The 14752-nt window shown below is 53.4% G+C and overlaps 6 protein-coding genes across 6 annotated transcripts; 4 read left to right on the top strand and 2 right to left on the bottom strand.

The window, feature by feature from the left end:
• Positions 1-380: 380 nt before the first annotated feature.
• BO72DRAFT_83485 (SDR family oxidoreductase) lies at positions 381-1893 on the bottom strand. Its single transcript, XM_040950761.1, has 6 exons — positions 1544-1893; positions 1399-1485; positions 1181-1336; positions 740-1119; positions 569-663; positions 381-509 (listed from the first exon to the last, which is right to left on the bottom strand). The coding sequence occupies exons 1-6, from the start codon at positions 1571-1573 to the stop codon at positions 457-459; spliced, it is 801 nt and encodes a 266-aa protein (XP_040802019.1). The 5' UTR covers positions 1574-1893; the 3' UTR covers positions 381-456.
• A 1045-nt stretch (positions 1894-2938) lies between these two features.
• On the top strand, positions 2939-4945 carry BO72DRAFT_427642 (general substrate transporter; the record flags this gene model as incomplete). Its single annotated transcript, XM_040942988.1, has 5 exons — positions 2939-3062; positions 3113-3252; positions 3309-3494; positions 3550-4548; positions 4615-4945. 5 exons carry the CDS (start codon positions 2939-2941, stop codon positions 4723-4725), a joined length of 1560 nt encoding a protein of 519 aa, XP_040802018.1. The 3' UTR covers positions 4726-4945.
• A 1233-nt stretch (positions 4946-6178) lies between these two features.
• On the top strand, positions 6179-6992 carry BO72DRAFT_339774 (uncharacterized protein; the record flags this gene model as incomplete). The annotated part of the gene is made up of 2 exons (XM_040940597.1): positions 6179-6786; positions 6851-6992. Coding segments are annotated over 2 exons (750 nt in total), but the record flags the coding sequence as incomplete, so codon positions are not given.
• Positions 6993-8104: 1112 nt separating this feature from the next.
• BO72DRAFT_376299 (WD40 repeat domain-containing protein) lies at positions 8105-11301 on the top strand (the record flags this gene model as incomplete). The annotated part of the gene is made up of 5 exons (XM_040941209.1): positions 8105-8340; positions 8427-8589; positions 8659-8822; positions 8983-9532; positions 9586-11301. 5 exons carry the CDS (start codon positions 8105-8107, stop codon positions 11299-11301), a joined length of 2829 nt encoding a protein of 942 aa, XP_040802016.1.
• A 431-nt stretch (positions 11302-11732) lies between these two features.
• Positions 11733-12248, top strand: BO72DRAFT_447454 (uncharacterized protein). Its single transcript, XM_040944544.1, has one exon. It carries the CDS (start codon positions 11793-11795, stop codon positions 11997-11999), a length of 207 nt encoding a protein of 68 aa, XP_040802015.1. The 5' UTR covers positions 11733-11792; the 3' UTR covers positions 12000-12248.
• Positions 12249-12545: 297 nt separating this feature from the next.
• BO72DRAFT_427633 (ribonucleotide-diphosphate reductase subunit RNR2) lies at positions 12546-14601 on the bottom strand. The gene is made up of 4 exons (XM_040942987.1): positions 14443-14601; positions 14125-14364; positions 13676-14009; positions 12546-13622 (listed from the first exon to the last, which is right to left on the bottom strand). The coding sequence occupies exons 1-4, from the start codon at positions 14470-14472 to the stop codon at positions 13021-13023; spliced, it is 1206 nt and encodes a 401-aa protein (XP_040802014.1). The 5' UTR covers positions 14473-14601; the 3' UTR covers positions 12546-13020.
• Positions 14602-14752: the final 151 nt, after the last annotated feature.

The following is a 14752-nucleotide window of genomic DNA, read 5'->3' as shown; positions in this document are numbered from 1 at the left end:
TATACCTCCCATCTCTCGAACTTGCATTGCAATCGTGGTCAAGAGAAAGATCTGCCCGCAAGAAAGTTTCATCGCTAGATTGCTTATGATAGTACCTATCGGTGCCCAGAACTCAATTCCCGGCTCTCCAAGACGTGGAGATGATATGCACTTGTGATGTCATTCGAGCCCCTTGCTTGCACACACGTGCTGCACAAGTTAAACTGGATTCTAGAGTAATCTCCGATGATCGGAGATCAACTGTGACAGTTGGGCTGGTTCAGGTATGCAAAGTCGAACCTAGAATTGCGATGATAATTGCCTGATAGGGGTTCTTTGTATGTTGCACGCAAAAGAAGCCTGGTGTAGCTTCGTTTGCCTCCCACGCGCTGCACGTTCTCGCCATCTTTACTGCTTGCTTGAGCTCCATCATTCTGGGTCGTCTGACCGTATAGATAATGGCTTGCCCATACCGAATCAAGCATTCCTCTGATCCCACTCCCGGTCAAACACATTCAGCGACCGTTGAGCTACAAAGCACATGTCAGCACCTCTCAACTCCTGTAAATGACTCTCCAGATTGACTCACCCGACGGAACAATATCCAGCGCCTTAACCGACGCATTCACCGGCTGCTGCAGCATGAACACCGCTGCGCGTGCAATATCCTCCGACACCAGAGGCCTAGAATCTCAGATCAGCACAACGCTCTAAGGAGCCCCAACCCCTCCTGAAACCAACCAGTCAGGGAACAACATACTGATACCCCTCGAAAAACTGATCGTACATCTCCTTATCATGCCCCACGCGCAGCGAGTGGAAATTCGTGGCCACACACCCCGGCCGCAGCGCCAGCACCCGGATGTTCGTGCCACTCAGTTCATTGCGGAGTGCGTTCGTGAACCCCTCCTGCGCGGCCTTGTTGGTGTGGTAGACGCACTCCCCGGAGAAGGGCGGGACCTCCAGCCCCGTGACGGAGGTGATGTTGAGGATCGTGCCGGCTTTGCGGGGGATCATGGAGGCGTTCAGCACGGCGTGCGTGACGAACATCCAGCCGTTGATGTTGGTGTTGTTCATGGTGAGGATGTCGGCGATTTTGAGCTCGTGGAAGGGCGCGGGGGCGCCGAGGGCGAGGCCGGCCTATTTTGGTTGGGGTCAGTCATGTTTTGCTGTGTGGTAGCATGGAAGAGGGTTTCAGGACATTGTTGATGAGAATGTCGATCTGATTAAGCTCCTGGGTACTGGATTTCACCGCGGACTCGACTGCTTCGTAAGATTGGATGTCGACTGCTTTGCTGATGATTTTGACACCTGGGTGTTGTTCCTGGATCCTGCTCGCGAGGGCTTGGAGTTTGTCCTAGTTATGTTTTAGTATGGTGTGTATGTCTTGTCGTGGTAACATTCCACATATTTTCTTACTTCCGACCGTGCAAACAGAATCAAATTGGCACCCTGTTCTGCTACTGAATTGGCAATCGCCTCGCCAATGCCCATCGAAGCTCCAGTCTGCAGTTATATTAGCTTGAACCACATTGAGGAATAGGAATAGGAGATTGTCACGTACAATGAGCACATTAAGTCCTTGCAGCGACATATTGAGAGATGACTTCTCCTTGATAACAAAATAGTAGGTAGTAATTGTGAGTCGGGATTGTGCTGTTGAGGGTTAAACGGGGTATTTTGAAGATATCCACATGAAGAGTGGGACGTCATAGTGGGTACATTTTCAGGGTCTCGATTTCTAATCAATCAAAGCTTCAGCGTCGTCAATTGGCCAAACTTTGAGCCGTGGACTGTCGGGCTCTCAATCGAGTATAGTTATATGAAGTTCTCCATAGTAATGGCAGTTATTCATCTTGTGGCACATGGTAAGGGTTCTCGGCTCTGATCTGTTCAGTCCGCCCATTTCCATCGATCCGTCCACACCATACATGGTGTACCTTTCTTAGGTGGTGCGTGAGAAGTCATTGTTGAATAAGCTTCTCGGGGACACAACCGAGTAAGCAGAGACTGTTCATTCATTGGTGATACTCTGTGTCATCGGTTAGTTTTGTAGTGAACGGGCTTCCCAGGGCCCATAGAATCGAGAATGAGGCATCACATGAAACGACCGTGGGAATTGTCCGCTCAGTGGGGAGCAAAAATCGAGAATGGCATTTCTAACATGAATTTGTCCGAGTTTGCTTGCATATCCCTAGTGACCTCAGAGGTACAAAATTGAAACCAAAGTGCGCATGGTCCGTCGACTTCGGCTCCTGGAGGTCCTGAAATCGGCAGTCGAAGCAGTAAAAGCCTCAAAACGGCGAGCTTCAGATAACGCAAGCAGCAGAAGTAATCATCCCGAGGTAAATAGATGCAGAATGCTAGGAATAGGAGTGAGACTAGAAGTCGTGTCAAGTCCAGGCGATCGAGACCTCGAGCCCCTAGCATGTATGGGTCGGTTCTTTTCAAGTCGTGGTCAGCTCCGAATTCTCACATGCGCTGCTACTGAGATGCTGCAATGCAACCTGATCTACGATAGTAGCCGACTGATCCGGGAGTTGTTGCTGCTGAGTAGCTGGGCCAGCCTGCAAATCATCGATTCCTGGCAGATGCAGCGCTATCGACAGGTATGCGCGAGCCTTTGCTCATGTTCAGGAGGAATGTTGGCAAGGTTAACTCCAGTGCGTTCGAAGACAGGTGCTTCAAGAAAGCCTTATCATTCGCTTTGCAGCTACCTGCCGGCTGATAGAACCTCTGGGAAGAAGACTGGCCACAATTGTACGTGAGGGACGACTCCTTGCCTCGGACGCATGAGATGCAGTCATGAGATATTTTCGTCGCGCTACATTCGTGCGCCATTTATGCCAAGGATACTTACAGCCCTTTTCCGCCCTTTTCCGCCCTTGGAAAGGATAGGATTGTATATATTGTGTCTGGGAGGACCGCGGCGAAAGTGAGTGAGTGTTGAAGGGCAACCATGGGGCTCATTACAGAAATAAGCCAGCCTCCAAAGGAGCCTCCAAAATGGTCCCTCAACTCTTATCTGCTGATGAATGCACTCATTTTTGCATTGGCAGGGATATGTAAGGGTTTTGATGAAGGTGAGAGGCAAAACTCCACCGTCTAAGCCATCAAACATCTAATCCAGCAGCGAACATCGCATGTCTTGTCGTACAGTCCCAGTTCCGCGTCGCCTTTGGGATCGATAGACAGTCACCAGACGAATATGCCAACACGAAAGGGTGGATTGTGTCGATTTTCACGGCTGGGGCTATCTTTGGCTGTCTGGCTGTAAGCCAAATTCCAACAGTCCATGAATACCTGACTTGCTAACGGAGTCCCAAAAGTGCCTGCCAGTCAATGACCGCTTGGGACGAAAATGGAGCTTGCGTCTGTCAACGTTGATCTATGCAGCAGGAGTCGCCGGACAGGCGCTCAGTAAAGGCAACCTGTCAGCCTTTTACGCATCCAGGTTCATCGCTGGGTTTGGTGGTGGCGGAATCACTATCGTTCCTTCGATGTATATTTCGGAGGTATTCCATCTTCATCGACATGGAGAGTGGGAGTGTCGGCTTATCAGGCATCTAGATTGCACCGAAAAGGATTCGCGGGCTTCTCGCTATTCAGTACTCAACTTGCCAACAGCTCGGTTCTGTTTTCGGCTTCTTCATCAACTATGGCATCACCAAGGCGTATGACGGAGAAGACCTGCAATGGATGGTTCCTACATTCCTCCAGCTGGTGCCGGCGGTGATCTGGGGGTTTGGGACGTTTTTATGTGTGGAATCTCCTCGATGGTTACTATACGTCGGCCGGCGCGAACAAGCCATTGCCACGGTATCCCGACTCCGCGGCTTGCCCAATGGTCATGCCGAAGTGATTTCCGACATCCAGATCATGGAATCGCAGATCTTGTACGAGCGGGAGGCTGTCGTGGGAGCGACGCAGTGGGACCTGGTGAAAGAAGTGTTACTTCCAGTCGAGAATCGACGCCGCTTCCTGCTTGTCTTCATGGCGCACCTATTCTCTCAATGGTCGGGCGCCAGTGCGATCACTCAATATCTCCCCACGATCTTCGGCTACTTGAGTATGCCGAGTGAGACCGCCTCGCTAGCGACCGGGTTCTACGCGGTGGTCAAGTTTGTCAGCTGCCTGATCTTTTCGTTGCTGGTGATTGATTTCATCGGACGTCGGAGGTCTCTCATGACGGGAATCACGCTTCAAACGACCACCTTGGTCTACCTGGCGTGCTACCTTGGCATAGCTCGCACGATGACCGCGGCCCACATCGCCAACACCCCGAGCGTATCTCGAGCCTCGACGGGGGCTGTGGCAGCTATCTTTATCCATGGGGTGGGGTGGAACATCGGGTGGCATGGCATGCCGTATCTTATCGGGGCAGAAGTGTACCCAATCCGTATCCGATCGCTGGCTGTTTCGATGGGCATGGCCATTCACTGGGTGTTCTTCTTCGGATGTTCTCGGGCGACTCCTGATATGCTGGAAGTGATGCAAGAATGGGGCGCATTCGCCTTCTTCGCTTGCATCTGTTTTGTTTCGCTGATTTATGTGTTCTTTGCGATGCCGGTAAGTGTCCCCCTAGCGAGATGGTCTTCAGGATTCCACGCGGGCGGAGTTACTAAGGTTGTTCAGGATACCACCGGACGATCTTTGGAGTCACTGGATAGTTTGTTCCAGCGGCCCTGGTACAGAGTTTACCAGGTGGCCTATGCAAAGAATGACAATGTGGGAGGTGTGGTGTAAAAAAGGTTGCAGTGGAAGTGGAAGGGCGAGATGGGCTGGTCTAGTTCTATTCCCGTGTATCTCCGGTCTGTAGGCAGTAAGCGATGAAAATGACCTCGGACACGAGACCACAGGCACTTGATATGGTATCGGATGCTCCTCTTGACATTTAACCATAGTAGTCGGTCGAAAGTCACACGGCAAGTGGTCAATTTAGCCGATCAACCTGGCACAGTGCGACGCTGAAGTGTAACCACCTGGTTCGGTGTATTCGGAAGAGGGGGGAGAATAATCGATTGGAGGGGGGAAGATTATCAAGGCTGGGCAGGGTCCGAGGGCTCAGCTGCAGTGGTGTGGCGGCCATGTGCAAGACTGCCGCTGCTTTTGGGAGACTCACTGGTTGCTCACTGTAAACACGCACCGAATCCCCGGTTGCTGCCCAGACCAGTAGCTTCGGTACCAACTGGGCTGTTCTATCCTTCCTCCATACCTTGTGATGTATCGCCCAGAGCAGGGATTCTGAACTGTGCATCTATTTCATTTCCAAAAACTGACATTTCTGAAACCCTGGACTTCAATCCTGCATACGACAACACATATGAGCAATTCCAAAGGCCTCACTGTATCATCATGGGTCTCCGAATTGCCCGGTTCCAACAAACATTTACCATTCAAGAAGGTTGACGTGCATACTACTAGGTACTTGATGGTGAGAATGGTACAGACATCAGACAAAGACACCACATCCATCTTCCCATGATTGATTAATTCCAGGTTCTATTTCCCTAGAAGAGGAGGAAGCTCCATCGAACTGTCGGTCATCCAAGGTCAATCATCCACACAAGGGGATACATAAATCGGAGCATATAGACTCTACTCTTGTGAGTTCTTTGGCCAGGGAAAATCCTGAAACGTGATGGACCTGGCACGAAGAACCAACCAGTGAAAAGTAGTCTCGTTCAGAAGAAGCGTTGTGTATCGGAAGTTAGTATAAACCTAGATACCTGATGTGTTGTAGCAGGGATAACTACCCCGACGCAGATAAAAGCATCGGTTTCCTGTTTTTGGATAGCACAATCTTGGTACAACAACCACCCCACCACGAGGCAAAACACTGTCTCTCGGGCCCCTCTTCCGAGAAATCCCTCCTTCATGTTCCTACCCCAATTTGGTAACGGTCTGGTTTAAGCATAAGTCTAACCGTGGAGCCCAGGGGTCGGTTGCAAGCACGTTTGGGCTCCAGCATGACGACACAGTCGATCATAGGCCTACCTTAACTCAAGGATAGAGTCAATTAGCAGACTAGAACATGTGCAAGGACAATAAGAAGGACGGCTTCACCTCCCTCAGCTGCGGCGTGGTCGTATGCTCATATGTGCATGATGCCACTACGTCCGAACCCGGCTCTTCAACCAGTATACCAGCAGCCATGATGCCTAGTAGTTTATCGGAGATTCCCCAGCACCCAGAGCAGATTGACTTGCTCCAACATACCCTCCTCTATGTGGTGATCATCTTCTACCACTCGCAATATCACGCTCCCAGCTATCACGTGAAGTTCTCCAAGCATAAACTCGGTCTCTCCCTTCACATCGGCACAGGGCTCTTTGAGGTCTTCGAGTACCGCCTCCGTCGCGTCCAGCTAGGCCATGATAGGATCCTCCCCAGCTCACTGGACGTGGTTTCCTGCCTAGTCTGGTCAGCCACCAGTCTTCAGCTGGTGAAGACACTCCGGCGCGGCGATCCCCAGACTACACGACCTCCCTACCAAGCAGGAGCCATCCTGCGCCCCGTCGTATGTATGCTCGCCTACCTGCTCCAGAGCCCAAACCTCCATCGACTTTCGGTCTATGCGCTGGACAGCTTCGTCTATGCACGCGTCTTCATCTTCTTCTTCCATTATACCCCGTATATGCGGGATACGCCTGGCAACACCATCTACGCGCTAGCCATCCCCTTGGCGGCGGCATTCAGCATTCATGAGAGCCGCGTGCCCGGGGCGTCGGTGGGGTTCGTGCTGGCCATGGCGTACATCGCGAAGCTGAACGAATGGGTGTCCCAGCGGTCTCGCCAATTGAGGGAGTAAGTAATCAAGAACCAAGATGGTGTAGTCCGAGGTTGCTTTCGTTCTGACATTGCTCTCTAGGCCTGATGAGCAGGCAAAGACGTCCACAGTGGAGAAACACCTGGTGACGGGGTTGCGGAGGCTGGGGTTCGCGGAGCTACAGGAGCTGCGAAAGGTCACCAACCACCAGGCCTTGAAGAAGCCGCTGACGGATGACTATGTCTCCAGTAACGAAGCGTCTAATTGATCATGTATATCTCTTGGCAGTCATATCCCGGTGATAAATGTGTACATGTAAATGCCGCCCGCATTCTATAGATTATATATTTTCGCAGTGTAGTGCGGGATGGGAGTGAAGTTGTTCGATGAATGTCTCATTAATAGTTGACCATCATATAGATGAGAACTAAATCAATATATCCATTGCATAGCTTGATGTTTTAGACCGTTGGCTGTAGTGGATGGTGATGGAGCTTCTGTTGTTGCGTCCGAAAGGCAGGTATCGCCCGGGAACCTCGGGACGGACACGCACTTTCCAGTTGCACCCCACGCTCCGTGAGCGAAAAGCAGCGTCCGACCAGGCCCAAAGCGGAAAGGTTCGTTTAGCAGGGAAGACGGTTATTGTTGCCGTTGCCAAGGAAGCAAGCATTACCTAGTTAGTTAGTTATTGTGCCTGATGATAAATGACAGTCATCATGATCACTCTGCCTGACTCCGTTCTCTCTCCACACTTTTACGATCGATCTGGTGGTGGAGAAGATATGGATGTGTTAAGTTACTTTGTATGGCTTGATGATGAAGATAGTACATATAGTTACTCTTTACTTCTACGAGGGAGACTACGTACTCGAAACCGCGCGAACATGGCCAGACAGTGGCAAGACAATTCGACCTTTTTGCAGCGGCTATCCATGGCTCCTCGAGTCTCGACCAAACCAAGCCTTTCGTTAGCGGAAAAGCGCAAGGGCAGAAAAGACCCTGTTTGATGTCATCTACTGGTTTGACTGGTTACTGGTTACTGGTTAACTGGTTAACTCCGGCGCAATTCATCCGGACAGGCCACTGGGCACCCTCACTATCAATTCCCAAATAGATTGATTACCTTCGTAATTATTCATGGCCATCCCGCGGGTCTCCATTTGAGTCCCCGAACTTCCACTCCATCTTCCCCCCCTTCTCCCCAGTTCCTCCGACTCGGTTTTCTCCGAGATACATTTTTCTCCCTTCTAGACTACCTAGACTACATTCTCCCTTACTTTTCTTCTCATCCCGAAGTCAAATTCCTTCGACCGTTTCCTGGAATTCTCATGCGCCGCTCCCGGCGAGACCCGGATCATGGCGGAGGGAATGCGACCAGACCGAGGAGGGCCTGCGGTTTCGCGGGCGTTGACAGTCCCCGCGATCGTCACCAGCACCGCATCTTCCTCTTCCTCCATTCCTATCCACGAGACCTCCACCACCAGCACAACAAACACGAGCAATAGCCCCACGGTGCTCAATCGCAGCGATCAGAGTCCCAATGCCTCCAAACCCAGCCTGATCCGCTCGTCGCAAACATTTCCGATCGGTAAGTCCGTCCACTCGGTCACGAGACAAGATATCACCACCATCGATCAGCTGCTGACTCGGGCTCCCCCTCCCTACTTTTAGCTTCGAGTCCCTCGGACTTTGCTTCAGCCTCGAACGGACCCCTACAAGATGGCAAACGAAATTCTCATACCTTGCAGTACCCAAGCAATGGTTCCGTGAAAAACACCGCCTCGTCCCCATCCGTCTTCCAATCGACTACCGACTCGAGCGCCATCGATCCGTTATCACAAGTAAGGCTGACGCGCTTGTTTCCGTGGTCTAGATGTCTAGGTGGCTGATTGACCGTGCGTTTCCGATAGCATATCATCAAGCGCACCAACACCCACAAGTCTATCCCCTTGAAGCTATTGGGCAGGGCCTCATACGAAGCGGAAGCGGGCGGAGGCGATCATCGTGGCTCCTTAGACCATGGCTCAAACCGGGGCGATGCGAATATGCACCCAAAGGCGTCCAAGGAGAAGAAGTGAGTGCGAACCCTTTTTTTTTCCCGTTGTCGTTGTTGTTGTTGTTGTTAAAGCCAGACCCTTTACCCCGCATTATCGCCATGCGGCTCACATTGCTTTTCCCCCCCTTCGGACCTGACGGAACAAGCTTGCTGATCGTCTGATCTTCCCGTTATATAGGAAGGGTGTTTCTTTCCTGAGTCGTATCATACCCGGAAAAAAGAAGGATCAATATATAAATGACGAGGACGATGTCTCGGAGCCCGAAACAACTCGCATGGATACCGACGCAGCTTCGCAGCCGATCGGGTTCTTCCCTCGATTCCCGCCTCCTCCCAAATATATCCGCGTAAGAGCACATAACAAGAAGGAAAAGACATTCAGTCGAGTCTTCGTGGCGCAAGAGCTCGAGGGCGCAACCGGTGCTGCGGGTGGCTCGGACAAGGATGACTCCGTGTCGTCCACAGGAGTACCAAACGAGGCCAGCACGGGCAAGGCGATCTGGGCGCTCGTGTTCTCCAATGATGGCAAATACCTGGCAGCTGCTGGTCAAGACAAGAAAGTGCGTGTCTGGCAAGTCGTTGGCTCTCCCGAGGACCGCGACCCGGCCGATCCGGCATCCGATAGTGATGATGGTCCGCCCCGGTTGAACGCGCAAGTATTCAAGTCTCGTCCGGTCCAAGTCTACGAAGGCCATACGGGAAGCGTACTGGATCTCAGCTGGAGCAAGGTACTTTTCACTGGCTTGTCCAAGTTTGAATCGGTGCTAACGCAGACTTCTAGAACAACTTCTTGCTCTCTTCGTCAATGGACAAGACGGTCCGACTCTGGCATGTGAGCCGACCCGAGTGCTTATGCTGCTTCAAGCATAGCGACTTTGTTACATCGATCCAATTTCACCCGCGAGATGATCGGTTTTTCCTGGCAGGATCACTGGACACCAAACTGCGGCTATGGAGTATCCCGGATAAGAGTGTGGCGTTTGTGGCGACCGTCCCCGATATGATCACGGCCGTTGCCTTTACACCTGATGGACGGCACTCCATCGCTGGAAGCCTCAACGGGCTGTGTAATATATACGAAACAGATGGATTAAAGGCCGTTGGACAGATTCATGTGCGTTCTGCACGTGGTCGCAACGCCAAAGGCAGCAAAATTACTGGTATCGATACTATGACCTTGCCATGCAACGACCCCAATGGCGAGGTCAAGCTATTGATCACCAGCAACGACTCCCGGATACGGCTGTACAACTTTCGCGACAGGACGCTAGAGGCCAAGTTTCGCGGCAATGAGAATACCTGCAGCCAGATCCGCGCGTCTTTCAGCAATGATGGAAAACATATCATCTGCGGCAGCGAAGATCGCCGAACGTATTTATGGCCGGTAGAATCCATCGAGAAGGACTCCGATAAGCGGGCCGTCGAGGTGTTCGATACACACTCGGCCATGGTTACGGCCGCCATCATGGCCCCCACAAAAACAAAACAGGCACTGGGACTCGCCGAAGATCCGATCTTCGACGTATGCAATCCCCCACCGGTGACTCTAATCAGCCAGGCAGACCGGGAGAACGGGCGGGCGCATCCCAATTCAGGAGCCAGCAAGCAGGAGTCGCCGGCGTATCTGGCTCGTTCGACCCATCCGGACGGGAACATCATGATCGTGGCCGATTACTCCGGCAAGATCCAAGTCCTGCGCCAGGACTGTGCCTACCAGAAACGGCGGTACGACAACTGGGAAGCGCACAGCACGATCTCCCGCAAGATTCTCCGGCGCACCAACTCGGCCCGCCACAGCATCGCATCCTCCACCGGGAAGGATTCCACACACAAGACGCCATCGGAGCGCATCATCTCATGGCGCAACTCGGTCATTCGTCACGGTACCAGCAACAGTCGTTCAGGAATGCGAACCCCGCGCACTCGCAGTCCCTCCCCGCACAAGTCGATCCGCGACGGACCATCAGGGTATGCGAGCCCCGGCCGCGCGTCGTTCAATGCGGCACGACCGGACTCCCGGTCGATGTTCACCACCTCGCCACCCCAATCGGCCTACAAACAGTCCATGGAGAGCGGTCGGTCCAGCGCCGAGACGTCCCGCGTTCTCGCCAGTGGCATCGAGGGGCAACAGACGCCCCCGGCGTCGACGACCACGTTCGTCAAGCGGGAGGACAAGGACAACCCGCTGTGGCTGCAGGGCGAACAAAGCTACGCGTTCTACAACAAGATCACGCGCGACGCGCTCGCGATGCGAAAGAAGCGCAAGCCCAGCAGCGGCAGCGGGCTGCCCAGTCCGAACCACCTGGCGGTGCCGGGGGAACGCAACATGAGCCTGGGGAGTGCCTTGAGCAGCGACTATGGGTCGTCCAACGGCGATGGCGAGGACGGCGAAGTGCTCCGGTGCGAGAACTGCGCGGGCACCAATTTCCGAGCGACCAAGGGGCGCAATGGGAGACAGCGGCTGGTTTGCGTGCGATGCGCCCAGCCGATCACATAGTTCTGGTGCGTGTAGATGGATACCTAGTAGAGGGCGGGACATGCTGCAGAGGATTCGATGTAATTAGTTCATGTTTTTGTATGTACGATAGATGGATGGTCTATACATAGCCTACGCTGTACAGTGGGTACGAGGGACGAATGACGAATGATTTGAATCAACCAGCGCCATGTGCACGATTGCAACCTACCTAGTACCTAGGTACAGTACCTACTGCATCTATCCCGGACCAGCAGCTCGAGTACTTGGGGGCTTCCAACCCGGCAGCCGGCAGATCGGCCTCGAACTCTCACCGCCCGGGCCAACAACAGCACCTCCGGAGTGCCAAATCCACCAAAACCCGCAATGCAGCACGCATCCACATCCAGGTGACACAATTACCTTCACCTTCACCTCAAATACGCCCATCTCGTTATTTCCTTACTGTGTTCAACTCCAACCCCTCATCTAATACTCCGTGGAATCCCGAGACCACGAACTCCCGAATCAAGATGCCATACCTCCCCACCCCCCAAGCCTACCTGGAGCAATCCGCCCTGCTTCTGCAAGCATATCCTGATGCAGTACGACACGACACCCAAATCCCTCCCCTCTCTATCTTCCCCCGCAGCTCACCAAGCTCAAGCCTACCTCAATCCTATCCCCTCCCCTTCCCTCCCCGACTTAACCCCAAACCTCTCATCAACCCCAACAACTAATGATAATCAACCCCCCAGAAAATAACAACAAAATACACCTTCTCCCACGCCACCCGCTCCTCCACCAAGACCAAGACCAAGACCACCTCCAGCACCTCCAGCCCCTCCGCCTCCACAACCGCACAACCCGCCAAAGAAACCCAGCAATCACCAACTCCCCAATCGCAAGAAAAACCCCGCATAGCCACCCTGACCCTCAAGACCTTCCACCCCGGCTCCGGCATCTGTCTGAAATACCGGACCAACAAGGGCGCCGAGGTGGGGCGGTTGATCTCCTCGCTGGGCAAGTTGGCGGCGGGGGCGGATGTGGAGGGCTTGGGGTTGGGGTTGGGGAGTGCGGGTGCCGGGGCTGCGGGGGGTGCGGTAACTGGTGGTGCTGGGGCGGGGGATGTGGAGATGGAGGATGCGTCTGTGCCTGCTCCTGTTTCTTCTGCAGTAGTTGGGGAGGGGGGGAGTGAGGGGGTCGTTTCTGCTGCGGCGGCGGCGGCGGCGGCGGCGGCGGGGGCTGGGGCTGGGGGCAAAAGTGGGAAGGGGAAGAAGAAGGGTGGGAAGGGGAAGCGGTGATTCTTTCGGTCGATGCTTGCGGACTGAGAATAAGGGGTCTATGTGGATATTTCTGAAGAGCGATGGTTTACTCGTTTGGACTAGGGTTCGCTGGTGTGGTAGCAAGGAAAGAAGGAAGAAATTGAGATACCCGCGTTGATGGTTGTGTCTGTCCTTGGACTTACTGTGGTGGAGGTGGACCGATTGAGATGAGCAGAGGATAGGTCCTAAGGTGTGGCTCTATTCAGAACGACTTCGTACAAACTACAATGCCTTGACTGCGATTCACCAGTGATACTCATCAATATTATCCAACAATGTACATTTCTAGCTAGATACAAAGGTGTAAAAGAAATCCGCCCATCCAACGCCAATCCCATGCGTGTAAACCTCAAAGCTTCATAACACAAAATCCAAACAAGAATTATTCGTAGCCATGGCTGGTGCCGACAACCGGGTATATCGTGGCATCACTCTTCTAAAAGTCCTCGTCAAAGTTGAGACCGCCCGCCGAGGCGCTGGTCTCCTCCTCCTCCTTCTTCTTCGTGCTGGCCATGACACCAGCCTTCTGGTAGTCACCGACGCGCTTCTCGAAGAAGTTGGTCTTGCCGGCCAGGGAGATCGACTCCATGAAGTCGAAGGGGTTGGTGGAGTTGTAGTACTTCTTGTTACCAAGAGCCACCAACAGGCGATCGGCCACGAACTCGATGTACTGGCACATCAGCTTGGCGTTCATGCCGAGCAGGGCAACGGGGAGAGAGTCGGACAGGAACTCCTGCTCGATGCCGACGGCCTCGACGATGATGTCCTCGACCATCTGCTTGCTGGGGCGGTTGTTGAGGTGGGAGAAGAGCAAGCACGCGAAGTCGGTGTGGAGACCCTCGTCACGGGAGATCAACTCGTTGGAGAAGGTAAGACCGGGCATCAGGCCACGCTTCTTGAGCCAGAAGATAGAGGCGAAAGAGCCGGAGAAGAAGATACCCTCGACCGCAGCGAAAGCGACCAGACGCTGCGCGAAAGTGGATTCGCGGTCCTGGATCCACCGGATCGCCCAATCAGCCTTCTTGCGGATGCAAGGAACTGCAGCAGGTTAGCATTCTCGTCCAATCACAATCCCAGCGCGATGCACATACTGTTATCAATGGCGTCGAAGAGGTAGTTGCGCTGCTTAGGCTCCTTGATGTAGGTGTCGATGAGGAGAGAGTAGGTCTCGGAGTGGATGTTCTCCATCATGATCTGGAAACCGTAGAAGCAACGAGCTTCGGGGATCTGAACTTCGCCGCTGAAACGCTCCACCAGGTTCTCATTGACAATGCCGTCGGAAGCGGCGAAGAAAGCAAGGACGTGAGAAATGAAGTAGCGCTCGTCATCGTTAAGGCGGTTGCTCCAGTCGTGAAGATCCTTGGAGAGATCAATTTCCTCGGCGGTCCAGAAAGAGGCCTCGGCCTTCTTGTACATCTGCCAGATCTGTAGGACGCGAAAAGACACGTTAGTGCACTAGTCTCGACGCGGGTGGGGCACCCGAGGGCAGAGCGGAAAAATTCCACTTTACGCGTGACGCGTAGGGGACGTGTCGACTGACCTCGTGGTACTTGATGGGGAAAAGAACGAAACGGTGAGGGTTCTCCTGCAGAAGAGGCTCGTTGGCCTCGAACTCCTTGATACCAGGAGCAACCTTGGGAGCTTCAGCGGGCTTCTCGGCAAGGGTCTTCTCGGCGACGACGTCGGTGGTGGCGGGAGCGTTCTCCTTGCCAGCGGCGTTGAAGTTGAGCTTCTTGACGGGAGAGTCGCTCATCTTGAGGTTCTCAAGCGAGGAAGCAGCCTATTCATCGAGGTATATTAGTCGGGTTGCTCGCGTCGACGCGTTGTCCATGAGGAGGCAAGACGTGACATCACCTACCTGCTTGGAGGGAGTGAGTTGTGCGGACATTGTGAAGCTGGAAGGAGATAGTAGAAAAGTAATTGAAGACAATTGTTCACAGCAACACAGCAACACACCAGACAATTGATCGTGATGGACTGGAGAGAAAGAAAATGAGCTGCGAAGGGGAGGGACAAGCAGACAGAAATACTTGCATGGGACGAGGAGCGTGATCCTTAGCGCGACGGGCTAAGTCACGTCGCACGTGACTTGGCGCGACTTGGGGCCGGGAGGCTGGCTGGAACATAATTGATCCGGACCCATTTTGTTGATGCCGTCGCGTCTACGG

This window comes from Aspergillus fijiensis (assembly GCF_003184825.1).
Source record: "Aspergillus fijiensis CBS 313.89 unplaced genomic scaffold BO72scaffold_19, whole genome shotgun sequence".
Lineage (NCBI taxonomy): Eukaryota > Fungi > Ascomycota > Eurotiomycetes > Eurotiales > Aspergillaceae > Aspergillus > Aspergillus fijiensis.
The sequence above is the reverse complement of the archived record's forward strand: the minus strand, read 5'-3'. Positions and strand labels throughout refer to the sequence as shown.

Excerpts from the sequence above, each read along its gene's own strand:
- BO72DRAFT_427633 (XM_040942987.1), bottom strand. The coding sequence starts at position 14,472 with ATGTCCGCACAACTCACTCCCTCCAAGCAG. Across the intron at positions 14,365-14,442 it reads AACTCACTCCCTCCAAGCAG|GCTGCTTCCTCGCTTGAGAA; the intron begins GTAGGTGATGTC and ends CTCGATGAATAG. Across the intron at positions 13,623-13,675 it reads CTTCGACGCCATTGATAACA|TTCCTTGCATCCGCAAGAAG; the intron begins GTATGTGCATCG and ends AACCTGCTGCAG.
- BO72DRAFT_447454 (XM_040944544.1), top strand. The coding sequence starts at position 11,793 with ATGCCATACCTCCCCACCCCCCAAGCCTACCTGGAGCAATCCGCCCTG.
- BO72DRAFT_83485 (XM_040950761.1), bottom strand. The coding sequence starts at position 1,573 with ATGTCGCTGCAAGGACTTAATGTGCTCATT. Across the intron at positions 1,337-1,398 it reads TTCTGTTTGCACGGTCGGAA|GACAAACTCCAAGCCCTCGC; the intron begins GTAAGAAAATAT and ends AAACATAACTAG. Across the intron at positions 664-739 it reads CAGTTTTTCGAGGGGTATCA|GCCTCTGGTGTCGGAGGATA; the intron begins GTATGTTGTTCC and ends CTGAGATTCTAG.